General features: G+C 48.1%; 1 protein-coding gene across 1 annotated transcript; it reads right to left on the bottom strand.

Annotated features, from left to right (window-relative positions):
* Positions 1-3959: 3959 nt before the first annotated feature.
* LOC115332822 lies at positions 3960-9277 on the bottom strand (the record flags this gene model as incomplete). The annotated part of the gene is made up of 7 exons (XM_040222813.3): positions 3960-4151; positions 4801-4946; positions 5003-5174; positions 5245-5484; positions 7686-7872; positions 8447-8611; positions 9128-9277. Coding segments are annotated over 7 exons (1233 nt in total), but the record flags the coding sequence as incomplete, so codon positions are not given.
* Between the last annotated feature and the right edge of the window lie 7435 nt (positions 9278-16712).

The following is a 16712-nucleotide window of genomic DNA, read 5'->3' as shown; positions in this document are numbered from 1 at the left end:
CAAAAAGCAAGCCGCATTCTCACAGGAGTATCAAAGTTGAGCCCAGCGTTGACGCATGAACTTTTAAGGAAACACAATAAATTCGACCTCACTACTGTACAAAAGTTACTATGATGTCTTCCCCGTGTCATCATATATCTCCCACTCAAATTTTATGCTGATAGAAGATTAAGTTTTCGCAAACGCTGAGATCGGCTAGCTACGACGGAGGCCCCGACAAGCGACCCCTACTCCTCGCTAAACCTTTTTGGACGAGCTTTTACTGACGCCCAAGATCTGTGCCTGAACGATGTGTCTGAAATTATCTCGACATACTCAGGCAGGAAGAAAGCAAACACATAACAAATATTATGGCCATTAGCAATCGTCAAACGCGCTTTGAATAATTTCGTTCGTTTGGCGCACCGCATAGGGGTTCATGCCCGTCCGGCACACTCTTGGCGAACGGTGCGACATTCTTCACACAAGTGCTCGACTTTTGCTTTCTAAAAACGGTCTGTATGTGCGAATGTGCCTATATGATTGGCAGAATAACTTTATGCACATACGCCATGTTGAACATTAGTGGAATGCAAGCGGGTGGGGACCACACTTCGTGCAATGCTGCGGGTCGGTACAGATAAGAGATAAGTGTGTTAAAATTGAGCTTTTCAATGGCGCCTCCGAGTTTTACCTCGTGTACTCCGGCGTATTAAGAAAAACAGTAATTGCAAAAAGGGATATTTCATCTATGGACGCACGAAACAAACAAACTTCCTGATCAACAACACTAATGTAAAGGCGCGAGCTCGATGTACGCATACTTATTGGTTGCTAGAACTTGTTGATTCGTAAACAAGCAAGATCCCCGAGCTATGCAGCGTCGAGATTTCCAGCAGTGGCTCGTCCACATACCTCGATTGGAACGCTAACAGAAAGGCTCAAATACAAAAATACAACAAGCATAAGTTAAGACAAGCTATACGTCTCGGGCTTGTCTATAGCTTCGAGGTCTGGCCATTTAGATTAGTTTAGAAACCACAAATGACGCTCTCGGGACCAGAAAACATGAGATAACGGCCGTTAATAGTCCACGCTCTGTGTATAATCTCTTGCCGACGTGTCGATCGAAACCGAAACCATGCCACCCTCCTCCTTGGCTGGCCAACTAGTTCCCAGAGTGCAACGCGCGCCGTGTTGCATGTAGGGCTTTATGGAAGTAGTCTATTGCCACAAGCAAGAAAACCGCCCATGCGAGCATTACACCAGCACAAGAACAAGACCGAAGCAGGACACTGCAGGTGGTGCGGCGGTGCACGCGACCACACGATAGCGCATTGCCCGACTTCAAACAAGACATGCAACCACTGCAGGAAAACGGACCACTTCGCATCAGTGTGCCTGTCACAAAAAGGCTGGCATGAAACATCGACACGCTTCTCAGAGCGCAGCAAGGGTGTCGAGGAAGTTTACCTTGGTGAGGTCAAAACCCGGTCAACCACGGAACCATGGGGAGTCACTGTCAATGTCAACGGCTCGCCTGCCACAATCAAGGTCAACACCAGTCCAGACGTAACTGCCATTGCACTTCACGACTACAACAAGGAGACCATGGGACCCCTAAAGACCTCAACACTGACACTGACTGGCCCAAACGCCAAATGCGACAGTGGGGTACTTCAAAGCCACAATTGACCGGCGTGGTGCAAGCACACAAGACAATGTCATCGAAGGCTGGAGAGAGGCATTGCTAAGCCGACCAGCAGTGGAGTCTCTTGGCATTATACAGTGCCCACTCGAGCTTGGGGAGACGTGCGTGATCAAGCGATATCTCCGATCTTCTGGATCACTATGCTAGGTTGACATCCGGATTCGGACTTATAAAGACTGAATACCGCATCAAAGTGAAGAACGATGCCAAGCCCTACGCCGTCGCATATCCAAGGCAAGTTCCTCTTCCACTGCTCCCACATGTAGAGAAGGAATTGGAAAGGATGCAAGGCATAGGGGTCATCCAGAAGGTGGAAAAACCAACAGGGTGGTGCTTTTCTATAGTCCCCCTCCCCAAGAAAAAGAGCAGTGAGCTGAGAGTTTGTGTCAACTACGGTCAACTGAACCAAAAGGCGGTTCGTGAAGGAATGGTGATGCCAACAGTCGACAAGTGCCTCGCCAAACTAGCCGGTGTGCAAGTGTTCAGCTGCCTAGATGCTCGAGCCGGGTACTGGCAGGTGCCCCTCGCTGAACAATCTCGCGAGTACACAACCTTTATCCAGAGACTGCCTTTCGGAATATCGACAGCACCAGAGCTGTACCAATGAGAGACGCTTCGAGTGCTCGAAGGACAGGACGGTCTGGCATGTTTACAAGCTGACGTCATTGTTTCCTGCGAACGATGGAGGAACACAAGAATCTATACAAGGTGTTGAGCCAGCTGGAAGCAGCAGGAGTGACCCTCAACATCAACAAATGCACCTTTCGTCAAAGCAGGGTCAAGTTCCTAGGACATGTGGTATCTGCAGAAGGTTTCGGTGCTGATCCTAGCAAGGTGGAAGCCATCACTCAACTCGACCCACCATCAGACTTGTCCGAAGTGAGGTCCTCACTGGGCTCGACAAATCACCTAGCAAAGTTCCTTCCAGGTCTGGCGGACATGACAAAACCGCTGATGGACCTGATGCACCAAGATGCAGAGTGGCTTTGGGATCCAGCTCAGCAACAAAGCTTCAACTGGATCAAGCAGGCACTGAACGCAACACCAGTTCTCGTCCACTACGACTCCCAGCAGCCGCATACTGTCTCAGTCGATGCTTCATCTTACGTGCTAGGAGCTGTTCTGCTGCAGCAGGCAGGGACAGGCTGTCACCAGTGGCGTATGCATCACGTTCGCTCTCCAAAACAGAACGATATGCCCAAATCGAAAAGGAGGTGTTAGCCATCACATGGGCATGTAAACACCTCCGCAAGTTCCTCCTTGGATTCCATGTAGAAACGGATCGCAAGCCCCTCGTGCACGCTGCCCACGATCAAGCGGCTAGATGAGCCGAGTCCCCGGCTTCAACGCTTTCGGATGCGCATACGACTACCCTATGTCACACACTCCAGGAAACGAGTTGTACACTGCTGATTTGCTGTCCCGAAAGCCACAAAAAATCCAGTCAAGGATGACGAAAGAGACCTTGAGTGCGCAGTATAAGACTACAAGGAGTTGAAATGCTGGACAGAATCAGGGCAGGCATCCAAGCAGACCTAACACTTGCCAGAGTGGCTACCTTGTGCACCTCGTCATGGCCGACCTGAACTAAGGTGCTTCGCAGAGATTGCGAGTGAACTTTCCATGGTCGACGGTCTTTTCTTCAAGGGCGACAGACTTGTCATCTCACCAAGCCTGAGGCTTGAGGTGTTAGAAAGACTACATGCTGGCCACACCTTCATGGGGCACAAGTCGATGTCTCGCAAGAGCAAGACCATTGGTGTGGTAGCCCAGTATTGGAACACTGGTACAAGACTTCGTAGAAAGATGCTGTGTCTGCCAATAACATCGAAAGCCACCAATTGAGCCCCTGCTGTTGATGCCTTTGCCTGAAAACCCATGGGACACTATTGGCATGAACCCCTTCAAACTGGAAGGGAGAGACTACACAGTAGTTGTGGACTACTACTCCAGGTTCTTGAGGTGGAGCAACTAAAGGCCACTACAACAAAAGACATCGCTCAGGTCTTCGAACCAATCTTTGCACGGTTCGGAGTGCCAAGAACTGTACGCATGGATAACGGTCCTCAGTTTGCCTCAGCCAAATTCAAGCATCTAGTGGAATGTTTGGAAGCAAACCACATAACCTCAAGTCCGTACTACGCTCAGAGCAATGGCATGACACAGCATGCAATCCAGACAGCGAAACGACTCCTGAAGAACTTGAGGGACATAAACCTGGCTCTCCTATCACACAGAGCCACACCGAGAGTCAAGGGTTTTTCATCCACGGCTACGACACCAACCACCTAGGAATTGAACCTCGAATAGTGGTTCTCTGCCAGTGCTCGTTTGTCCGCACGCTCATAGGCACTGGAGAGAAAGGGAGGAGCGTCCCGGCAGTAGTGAGCTGCAGCGGCCTTGTACGAGGGCATGACGGTGGAGATGTCAAGCACAGCATCCATCAGCTCCCCCACGTACTCTGCAATGAGATACCCAAAGATGTAAGATTTCGCACTAGTAATAAACAAATACATTGATCAGCAAAAACATTTTGACCACCCTTACACTGTGTGACTGAGTGTGCCTTGCTGAAGTGGCATCCGCATTATCTACCACCTGCTGACGCAGATGGTAGTTAATGGGTGCAGAGAGATATAGAGGGATAATTTTGTTGACAATGCGTGTATGTATAACGAAATGCTGCTGATGTAGCTTACTTCGACAAAGGGCAGATCGTGATGGTCTGGAAGCTTGGAACAAGTATCTCGGAAACTGCAAAAATCACCGCGTGTTCGCGAGCTGCTGCGGTTACTACAGATCAAGAGTGGGAGGTAAAACTGTTAGTAGATGCCAAAGCATTGCCTGTCCACGCATCACAAAATGTGGACGGTGAATACTTTTTCCGCTTGTTGAACCAAAATAGGCCGTTACCTGTGGGTCTGCTGACAGCTAGATATGATGCAGGTCACAATGCAAGTGTTTCTGAGCCCAGTTTATCAGAATGTTCAATATGGGTCTCCACCGCAGACGATCCTTGCAACTATTTTGCATCCAAATGTGAATCAACACAGTTTTTGGTAGGTGGTCACAACGTTCTGGCTGATCAGTGTATGAGCACTGCTATATACCATAGGTGCAGGGTCCCTTGAGCTTAGCAGCAACGGCCTCCTTCCTTGCTTTCGGATACTTCACCGCCCATCTTTTTTCGCCTTCTTTCGTTGTCGCCTGGGGCCTCGCTGCATTTTCATTGTAGTGCAAGGCTGCCATGTAGGTCCTGGCAAGTAGATGCATTTAAGAAACCAAGAGAAAATGACTGACCTCCCTACACACCTTGCCGTCATGCTCCGGAACCCAAAGTGCACCAGCTTTGGTGCGAAGTTCAACAAAGTGCTATGAAAGCACTCCGTGGCAAAAGTTTGTGCTGATGGTGAGAGGCTGGGAATGTCCCGCAGAAGGTGCTTTGACAACACAATCTCCTTAAGTTTCTGGTGTGCGGGAGAACCTACAACAAAAATATGAGGCATGGTAATATGCGGCCACTGTATTATGAAGACTCACAAATATGTCCTTACCTTCCAGTAGCCACTTCTTGTTGAGCTCTTTGTGCTGGCACTCCGGAAAGAGAGGGTCCAGGTGTGTGTGGACATTTGCCACATGAGCCACCAGGGAGCACCACTTGGGCAGGATCAGGTCTTGGTCCTCAGCACTTGAGCCTGCAGACCAGTAGAGGTGGTTCACCACCGACTTGGTCCAGCTGCTGAGGTCCTCGGAATGCCGCGACTTCCCAGCTGCAACCAGCTTCTTCTTGATGGCTGAAATTGGTCATTGTACACACAATAAAAATAAGTGTTCAGACTGACTATGGAAGAGCTGGTATGCTCTTTTCAAAAGCCAGTACCAGATGGCACCTGTCATACATATTTTAAGGTATTCTGTAATACAGCCGCTGATCAATTTTTCAGACGCCGATAATTCGGACCTAAAGGAGGAACCATGACTTACCCGATAGAAATAGAGCATGCTCATGATCAGTGTTTCGGACAGCTTGAAGTCGAAAAGTTATCATTGTGAGCGATCAGCGGGAAACACCACCTAGCAAATTTTAGATTCTATGTTGGCTGTACATGGATTGGCTTTGGTTTGGCAGCACTACTTGAGTACTGCTAAGTCCTACCGCTAGGTGATGCTATACGGCTTTTTGTTTTCTCTAGCTGTGCTTCACTGTCATCATCATGGTTACCATTTCGCTTTGTTCGTTCGCCATTGCAGTCGTGGATTTACGCCTCTCATCTCGTCTCGGTGAATCATGCTTTTGGACTACGCTGGCTTGGACATCGTGGCCCCATCTGTTCTTTCGCCGCCGCAAAGTGTCGTTAAGAAGCGCGGAAAGTACTCGACCATAACGCTAGAAAAGAAGGCAGCAATTCTCAAGCTAAAAGAAAGTGGCCGAAAGCAAACGCATAAACTGAAACAAGGCACGCTGGCGTAACCTGAAGCAAAGCATTCTTTATGGCTTTTTTTAACCTGCATAGACGTAACAAAGGCAAGATTTTTAATCTGCTGATTATTCGAACTGCTCTATTATTGGAACACTTTTTCGGTCCCTGAAAAGTCCGAAAAATCGGTCAGTGACTGTAATGACAGAAATATTCCATGAATGTCTCAAGGGTTGCATTGAAAGTAGGGTCAGTCATTTGGAGTGAGTCATAAAACCAAGCACGAGATCCGGCCAACTCCCGAGTCGTAGAAGACGATTCCTCCTCCAGTACGAACGATTAAGACGGCTCGGACCTGAGCTTTTGAATAAAGTTTTCCTCCTCCTCCTCGTTGACAACCAATTCATCAAATAGGCCAATTCGTAATAGGGCAATTCTTCGAATGGGTCGAATGACCGCCCGAAGTAAAAGTTTGTAGTTTCTATCTTTTTACCTCCATTCTTAGGTTACAAGACTGCAAAAAAAGTCACAAGAAGGCAAAGACAGGACAGTACCTTGAGACAAGTTGAGAAATGTTCATTTTGGGGTCATATTTTTGTTACTTTTCTTTAATATTTTTGTAATGAACCGACGCAGACTGTCGCTGTGCGAACAGGTGAGCCGGGTAGGTTAACACCTGCCCCAGTGAGGTACGCGCGACGTGGTGATCGTCCCCCGCTGCACCATGAAAACGGTAAGTTTTCTTAAACGGGAAAGAGCACACTAATAGTCAAATTACCGTGCGGCGATGTTACGGACTGCTGTAGGGCAGGATTCGTTTTCAAATTTCAGGACATAATTTATATATTTTGCCTTTGAAACATTGCAAACCGGTTGGTCTCTTCAACGAGTTTCCCTATGACGAATTGGCCTCTTTGACGAATGGGCCGCCGACGAGTTGGCCTAGACCACCAAGCACTTCTGGCCATTACGACAACCGGAGCTTTTCAACACATATGCTTTCTCCAAACCAATTGGGCATTTGATTTCTTTTCTTTTCTACAGAGCTTTTGAACTGCCTCACATTCTAAACATCCTCAGCTGCCCCACCCCACCCTCCCCCTAAAGACAATCTGTTGCATTCCCTGGAGTTTGAGAACTGCTGCGCAACCTTGTTTCATGGGATTCATAACAGGAGCCAGCTCCTTTGCAAAATACCTAACCATTCAAAGAAACAGGTTAGTAAGGGGTTTAACCAAGAGATCTAAGAAGCAGAAACTAACATCTATACTCTGTTTCATACTTAGCGTGCAACGCTGTTAAAGCTACTGGCGCGAGCGCGTGGCTTCATCTATGGTTTTGTTTGCGCGAGATAGCGTGCAAATGATTAACGATATCAAGCCCCACGCTTGCGCCAGTAGCTTTGAAAGCGTTGCACGCTAAGTATGAAACAGACTATAGTGTTGATGGACATACTCATTCGCAGTGCAGGTCTTCTAGTTTGCAATCCAAAGAAACAGGAAGGCTTATTAGACTTGGTTGGCTCAAGGTAGCAATAGTGGAACTTTTAGGAGCTGGTATAACTTTTATAAATCTACCTTTTGCAACGTGCCAGCAGTCAAAGAGGTGGCAGATGTCTGGGTGCTCCCGTTCCAACCAAGCACTCAGCTGGGGGTGCCTGTCTGTCACAAGCACTGCCACTACGAGAGAGTGGGCCTCGAAAATGTCTAGAGACCTTCTAAGGCCCTCCAACTCCATGTGGTAGCTGCCACCCGTTTCATTGCTCTGAAACGAAACGGGGAGAACATTATAATGTACAAATGAAGTAAACATGAGACTCATGTTAGTATAAAAAGTTAACTTTTGGGCTAGCTGGATAAACATTGTGAGAACAATTAGAAAAAGGAGAAGACAAAAATATGAACAGGACGAAAGCTTGTACTGTTCTTATCTTCGTCTTGTCCTTAGTGCAATATTTTTTTATGAAGTTGATATATTGAAATTATTTGTGCATCCCTCTAGAAGCAGGGATGGGCACGACACTTTTCTTCATTATGCAGCAAAAATGTGCTTCAGGAACGGCAATATGATCTCGCACAGAGGCGTTCAGGATGCAGTAGTCTGAATGCATGCTGAGGCACTTCACGCAGCATTTTACCCCCTTCGGCTGGCAGTAAGCTGTGCCAGCTCATATTGCCGCCAAAAGTGCACACTGGAGCTTGAATTTGTTGGTGCGACGATTACGACAAAATATGCAAATAAATCTCACACTGCATGTTAATTGAGCAGCCCTGCATTACTTTATTAAGTGGCAAACACTACAGCGTGTGCTTCAGGCACTCAGGATTTCAGTACAAACCTGGACGGTTTCAACATGGAGAACCTTGTTGTCCTCGACGTCAAGCATGGTGTATGTACCATACTTGGCGGAGTGGCCAGGCGAGTCCGCTCTCCCATCCCCAGCGATGACCAGCTGCCTTCCTGCTGCGGCCGAGACCAGCTCCAGCTGGTGCTTGTTCCACACCTGGTTATGTAAAATGAAGGATTCCTACAATGAAACTGGGTTTGCAACAAAGGCATGAAGACATAAACCAATGTCTTTTTTTGTCCCATTTGTTGGCACGACCGCAATTTTCAATTATGGCCAAGTTATTTTCGTTGCTATACCCAAGGAAACACAGATGAACAGTACAAATGCCATTTCTGTTAATACTTGCTCTACAAGAGGGGTCAAATGAAATGAAATAGACATTTGATTAATCACTCAGCTCTTCACATTTTGAGCATGCCATTAAAATACCCCAAAGAAGAAAATAGGGCCACCCTACCGACTGCCCTCGTGATTGAAAAGGATCAGCATATAAAGGCAGCCTAGTTTGGAAATGGCACTTTTCACAGCTGTTTGAGCGAAGATATTGACTCTTTTTTTTCTGATATAAATAAATTATCAGTTCTAAAGTACATACTGCCATCATAATATTTTGTGTTGTGTTTTAGCTTTATAGCTCTGCATGGCCTGAATACTTTTTCTTCAATATACCTTCTCGATTGCCGGGAGCAGAAAGGCCTTCTGAATAATAAAGAAGGTCTTGTAGCAGAAACAGGCGATGCCCATGCTACTGAGCATCCGCAGGGCCTTCTTGATGCTGCAGCCCGTGAAGAGGATTGCAGCAGCCATCAGGATGTTGCCAACTGGCTTCCGCCTGATGACAGGTTGGCTGCACCACGTCTCTGTATGGCCGCTCCGACACAGCGTAGACACCTGAAGGCTTGAGCCCTGGACGGTCTTGTCGATGTGAGTGTTGGGGGCAGCACAGGAGCGACATGTCTCCAGTAGCTGGTCCAGGCATGACTCGAAGACGATGAACTTCCGCTCATGCACCAAAGACGGAGCTTCCTTCTCGGGGCTATGTTGCAAAAACAAACATCATCTCAACAAGTGGCTCAGTCAAGAATGAAGATGCGGTCAGTTATTGCTCAAGAGCATACAAACCTAGCAAAGCTGTCCTCTGACAGACAGTAGCTGGAATCCGCTTCTGCTCTTGGTGGACACAGATCTGAGAGATCCAGATCAGTGTCGAGCGCATCGTCTCCGTGAGACGGTGAAGAACACCAGACCATCGTCCCCGAAACATCCGTCTGCACGAACCGGGTCCTTGACGGCGGTTTGATGCATGCCTGGGTAACTGGTGAACAGTGTGGAGCTCTAGAAACATGCCTTTACACAATAAAATGCACATATCTGAATTTAATATTGAATTGGCGGCTACTTGGAACATTTCAAAAATTGTGCCAAAGCTTCTAATAAAGAAACTCTCATGACATCCCATGAATTCTAGAAGTACATCTCTAGAATTGCTCAAGTAATATCTTCATGTATAAGTCAACAGGTATCTTGGCTTCCGCCAATCCATATATAACTTTCATGGTAAATATTTTTGATATGCAATTAAAAATCATCTGGCTTAGACATTCCATCAAAAGCAGTAAGGGTGTGACAACACTTGATGGAGTGTTTAAGAAACAGCACTTTCTATCTGAAGTTTGTGAAAAAAATAAACTCGGTAAATTGTGACCGTCGCACTGAGGCGTCACATGACACCATGTTGTCATATGACAATGATGTCACGTGGCATTCTGACATCATGCAATGCCATAAACACAAACATAAGGTTCCCATATAAGGTAATCTCCTTTAAGGCATTCTCATACCAACCAAAACAAGTTCCAGCATATGACCCCACCTTTATTTTTGTAGATGCCCGTCGTCTGTGTCAGTGCACATTGTGTCTTGCAACACGCTGCTGCTGATGCCAAAGACGGCCTTGTGCTAGTTGCCGCACTGGAGTTCCCTAAAGAGAAAAGAAAGAAGGAACTATAAAATCACCTGGGAACCGTTGATACCATCAAAGCATTGTATGGGTGTTCACGGTGGCATCAAGGCACGCAATTTGGGCACATGTTCAAACAGTTGTTCTAGGAGAGATATTGCAATATGGCAGAGGTTCAGTTAGTGGCCCATACATACCGGAGGGCGTATGGGGGCTGTCGGTCAGGGCCGTAGCGTTCAGGGACCCCACGGCAGCAAGCTGTCCTCTGGCCGAGGCAGCTGAAGGAAGGTGAGAGAACGGAGAAGAACGCTATTACTGAAGAAACTATGAAGATTAAAAAAAAAAAAAAAACACCAATGGTCCATGCACACCTAGCACGCAGTTCATGATCCCATTAGATTCGATTTCCCTCACTCATTATATGGCACTCGATTGGTGGCCCATACATACCGGAGGGCGTACGGGGGCTGTCGGTCAGGGCCGTAGCGTTCAGGGACCCCACAGCAGCAAGCTGTCCTCTGGCCGAGGCAGCTGAAGGAAGGTGAGAGAACGGAGAAGAACGCTATTACTGAAGAAACTATGAAGATTAAAAAAAAAAACACCAATGGTCCATGCACACCTAGCACGCAGTTCATGATCCCATTAGATTCGATTTCCCTCACTCATTATATAGCACTCGATTGGTGGCCCATACATACCGGAGGGCGTACGGGGGCTGTCGGTCAGGGCCGTAGCATTCAGGGACCCCACGGCAGCAAGCTGTCCTCTGGCCGAGGCAGCTGAAGGAAGGTGAGAGAACGGAGAAGAACGCTATTACTGAAGAAACTATGAAGATTAAAAAAAAAAAACACCAATGGTCCATGCACACCTAGCACGCAGTTCATGATCCCATTAGATTCAATTTCCCTCACTCATTATACAGCACTCGATTTGTGGCCCATACATACCGGAGGGCGTGCGAGGGCTGTCGGTCAGGGCCGTAGCGGTTGGGGACGCTGCGGCAGCCAGCTGTCCTCTGGCCGAGGCAGCTGAAGGAAGGTGAGAGAACGGAGAAGAACGCTATTACTGAAGAAACTATGAAGATTAAAAAAAAAAAACACCAATGGTCCATGCACACCTAGCACGCAGTTCATGATCCCATTAGATTCAATTTCCCTCACTCATTATACGGCACTCGATTTGTGGCCCATACATACCGGAGGGCGTGCGAGGGCTGTCGGTCAGGGCCGTAGCGGTTGGGGACGCTGCGGCAGCCAGCTGTCCTCTGGCCGAGGCAGCTGAAGGAAGGTGAGAGAACGGAGAAGAGTGCTATTACTGAAGAAACTATGAAGATAAAAAAAAAAAAACACCAATGGTCCATGCACACCTAGCACGCAGTTCATGATCCCATTCGATTCAATTTCCCTCACTCATTATACGGCACTCGATTTGTGGCCCATACATACCGGAGGGCGTGCGAGGGCTGTCGGTCAGGGCCGTAGCGGTTGGGGACGCTGCGGCAGCCAGCTGTCCTCTGTCCGAGGCAGCTGAAGGAAGGTGAGAGAACGGAGAAGAATGCTATTACTGAAGAAACTATGAAGATTAAAAAAAAAACACCAATGGTCCATGCACACCTAGCACGCAGTTCATGATCCCATTCGATTCAATTTCCCTCACTCATTATACGGCACTCGATTTGTGGCCCATACATACCAGAGGGCGTGCGAGGGCTGTCGGTCAGGGCCGTAGCGGTTGGGGACACTGCGGCAGCCAGCTGTCCTCTGGCCGAGGCAGCTGAAGGAAGGTGAGAGAACGGAGAAGAATGCTATTACTGAAGAAACTATGAAGATTAAAAAAAAACACCAATGGTCCATGCACACCTAGCACGCAGTTCATGATCCCATTAGATTCAATTTCCCTCACTCATTATACGGCACTCGATTTGTGGCCCATACATACCAGAGGGCGTGCGAGGGCTGTCGGTCAGGGCCGTAGCGGTTGGGGACACTGCGGCAGCCAGCTGTCCTCTGGCCGAGGCAGCTGAAGGAAGGTGAGAGAACGGAGAAGAACGCTATTACTGAAGAAACTATGAAGATTAAAAAAAAACACCAATGGTTCATGCACACCTAGCACGCAGTTCATGATCCCATTAGATTCAATTTCCCTCACTCATTATATGGCACTCGATTTGTGGCCCATACATACCGGAGGGCGTGCGAGGGCTGTCGGTCAGGGCCGTAGCGGCTGGGGACGCTGCGGCAGCCAGCTGTCCACCAGTTGCAGCATCCAGGGTAACTGCAGTGGTTAGGGAGACAGCAGAGATCAAAAGTACTCAGGAAATATGCTTAGACTTTTGTTCCAAATATTGTGTGCTAACAAAACTGGTGTGCAGGCACATAGTCAGGATTTTGATTCAGGGGGGAGGGGCGATGACCAAATGCTTTAGGGGGGGGGGGGAGGGGGGGGGCACAGCAAAATGGTAGATTTCGGGGGGGAGGGGGGGGGGGGAAGAGGCCGGGCCCCATGCCCTCCCGCCTTGATATGTGCCTGTTGGTGTGGCATGAACAGGTGTTTATCGAAAGACGAAATTTCTGCGAATTCCTACCTCATTTAGCAGGTGACTGCTCCACCACTTCGAACTCAGTATTTCCCCAGGTATCATCCTCCTCTTCCAGGCTGCGAGCGGCATCGCACGGAGGCGTCTGGTGCAAATAATAGTATATCAAATGACGACTTGTTACTTCATTTCACATTAGCAAAACTACAAGCAATGTTTAGTCGCACGCGAATAAATCATGCGTAAAATTAATTAATACCCCCAATACTTCTGAATAAAACGACGATTCGCAAACACGGGGATGTCTTATAAAGAGAATTCTCACTTACCACTTTGCGTCGCTTCTCGATGTGTTCGGCGAGGTCTTCTGGTTTGCGCTTTTTCGAAAACACACTCGGAAGAGCTCCTGGATTCAACCGATTGTGTTTGGTCGGCAAATGCACACTCTTCAGTGCACTGGGGCTCCTGATGTAGTCCTCATCCCGAAAATGCTCGCTGCATAGACGATCACTTTTCGAGGGAACCCACGTTGGAAAGGACGGGCGAGCGAGACGACTCCACAGGTAACGGAGCTTCTCGTCCTTCGGAAACGTGTGTGCCGACGTCTCACAACGAACAACACTGTTCCCACAACCCTCTGCCGCACAATATTTTGGCATCCCGTCGTAAAGTCGCCGAAAAACCTCGCAGAAAAATGATGCGTGTTAAACTTCACGACAAAGACACGCGCACCAAACCCGAGAACAACCGAAGCACGCGTTTGCACGTCGCGCGAGAGCTGAAACCAAGGTGGCTCACTTCGTTTTGGCTCTTTCCACCAAGACGCCTCGGTATTGCGTTCAGGCCTAGGCAATCTATACCAGTGAGCGGACATACCGCTGTGGCGCTGCTTTCAGAGGCATGTTGTCGTCACGACATTCCATTGAAGCTTCATAACCAACTACCAGGTGGTTTTCGATTATCGTTTAATTCACTTTAAAATATGTTTTCTTGCGTTTTCTAGCGTAATATTTGTGTTCCTATGGTTGTGCTGCTACCTGCGTCGTGTTGAAACAAAGAAATGAGCTCCAGAATTTGGTTTCCGTACCCCTTTAAGACCGGCGCCGGCTACTCCAGACCGGCGCCGGCTACTTAGGTATATATTGTTGTATAGGGTTAAAGTTGTACACGAAAAGACAGGAACAAAGGAGAGAAACACCTAGACGTGTTCTTCCCCTTTGTTTCTGACTTTTTTTTTTTTTTTAATGCGCATTTTTGACCATGTTTAATCAGTACCAACTCGTCCCGCCGACCACCTTACTGGTGTATTGCGCTTTACGAGAAATATTGACGAGAACAAAGGCACGCACTCGTAACCTTCGTAATTGCGAAGACCGTCACCTGCGAATGAGCGCGCTTTTGAATTGCGAAGAACATGAGACGAGGGGACAGTCAACTAGGCCGTGATTCTTTTGCTCGTGCGTGTATCATTGCGTCTGCGTTTGCGCTTTTTTTTTCACTCCACGTGATAATTGCATGGAGTGCTTATTATTTGTAAACTTACCGCTCGTAAAAATATATATATATATATATATATATATATATATATATATATATATATATATATCGCTGGGCGTCGGCTAATTCGTGGACACCCTATTCGTGTTCACCAGCATCCCATGACACCCTTGAGGCCGAATCACACTTCTAATACGTCAGACAAAAGACATCCCGTAGACACCGTCTGAGACGTTGTTGTTTTCGAGTACATAAAGCGCTTCAAAAATGCTCCAGGCTCGGCCGCAGCTAATTTAATCATCGTGCCTGCAGCGAACAGCATGTCTTCTGTATAATGTATGATCAGTGTGACAGCGGCTTCAGGGTCGTAATCCCTGGAACGAACGAACTTAAACGCTGCTTATACATCGAAATACATAGTCCTTATGCAGACATGGGGCCCTAAACTCGTCAAGCGCAAAGCTGGAGCCAAAAGTTCGCGGAGCGCTCCGATTGGACGTCGACGACAAAAGCGCGAAGTCATCGTCGTCATAGTTCAATGAGTGCACTCCGTCAACTTTGGCCAGAACTTCGTGTTTCACGAGTTTAGAGGTTATGATGATAAAATTTGGACACACTTTGTACATTTGTACGTTTTGAACATGTTTTTAGGCAGTTTTTGTATGACCAGTTCAACGGCCGGGGCCATCGTGCAAGAAAGAACCACGCCACAGACAGACTGTCTTCTGATTTAGTTTTGAAGCTGCAGTGGGACAGTGAATTAAAAGTGTAACGTTATTTAGTGCACGTATACTGCGCACGACAGAAGCACGAGCCTTCGGCGGGCGGTCACCGTCGTGCTTTCTGGGGTCTGAGAACGAGGCACGGCTGGCTATGTCGGGAATCACTCCGTGGCGTGCGCCCACGTCTCTCCTTTGACGTGTCCCCCTATGCTGCCGTCTCGCGGGGGCCTCGCAGCAGCAGCAGCGCCCTCCTCTTCCAGCTGCCCACGCTGCGCTGCCACATGGCCCGTCCGCCCCGTGTGCTTCGCCAGTCCGCGAGTTATTTCTTTTATTATCGCTATGATGACTCGGGCGCAGTGTGCGGCCATCGTTTTCGACTTCCAGGCCTCGGGCCACGTGGAGCGAAAGACATCCAGCCACCGTCTCATTCGGCTTCATGTTTCTGTCGAGGGATGGAATTCGACGCCGTTGAGGTTCCTCGATGGGGGGATTTCGGATGAAACGAGCGCATTGAGTCACGTTAGCGCGCGTTAGCTATTGAAAGAGGACAACTAAAAGTAGAAAATGAAGCTTTCTAGCTGGATTCCAAGCAAACTTCTTTTTGGGGGAATTTATATGTAATCTACGAATGTATTCTACAGTATTGCAAACGAAGTGAAAGGCACGAACAATAGACCCTTTCGCAAATTCAATAGACCGATCTCACCAAGCGTTCCACGCATGCGCGAGGCAGCCATAACTTTAGTTCACAGGAGGCAATCGGCAGTGCACGAGACTGTTCGTGCAATGCACGCGCAGAGCTCCAGCGAGGTTGTCGCACGCGCAGAGAGACTAAAGTTCCCTCGATGCATTGCGGCAGCGGTGGCGTAGTGAAACTAGCTGGTGAGTTCGGTGTTAGTCCAAATAGTTGTGTGCTAATGGCGGATAAAATCTGGTACTTATTCCTGAACGGTAGACGTACGAAACTTGCGGTGTTTTTCGTTGAACAGTTATGTTTCTATTTGCTTCAGTTTCGATGGTGCCAAGAAACTATCACTCTATACGAGGCACATATAGTTGAGTAAACCTCTTGATAAAATTAACATTTTATTGTCATGAGCTGTCTGGGGCGTGCCGAAGCCAAGCATTCCAAGGACTTACATGACACCCTCAAATGCGTATAGCGCATAGAAGCTTCACTCTAAGAAAAAAAGGGTGTAGTCGGGTGCATCAGGCGCTCATGCACCCTTTTCCTGAAGGACGCACCCTCCGTTGCCCAGCCAGTGTGCTTGTACACCGACAATGAGCATCCCCCTCTCCGTTAAAAACATCTAGGTGTACCAATGCACCGCCACGCTAGCCACGCGCCCCGATCAGCTTGTGCTTGGATTCCCCCATGGAGGTCACTCTTTGGGATGGGCAGCTATCGTGTTCCCTCGGTATTGACAGTAGAGTGGACGCTATGCTTGTTTTAGGCCAATCGGGTCTCCGGGTAGGATCAAGTGACTACAGTCTCCAAGCTAGAGATAAGGCAGAGCACGGCACCAGCCTGAAGGCCAA

The sequence above is a fragment of the Ixodes scapularis genome, unplaced genomic scaffold (assembly GCF_016920785.2).
Source record: "Ixodes scapularis isolate PalLabHiFi unplaced genomic scaffold, ASM1692078v2 PGA_scaffold3__209_contigs__length_174095766, whole genome shotgun sequence".
Lineage (NCBI taxonomy): Eukaryota > Metazoa > Arthropoda > Arachnida > Ixodida > Ixodidae > Ixodes > Ixodes scapularis.
The sequence above is the reverse complement of the archived record's forward strand: the minus strand, read 5'-3'. Positions and strand labels throughout refer to the sequence as shown.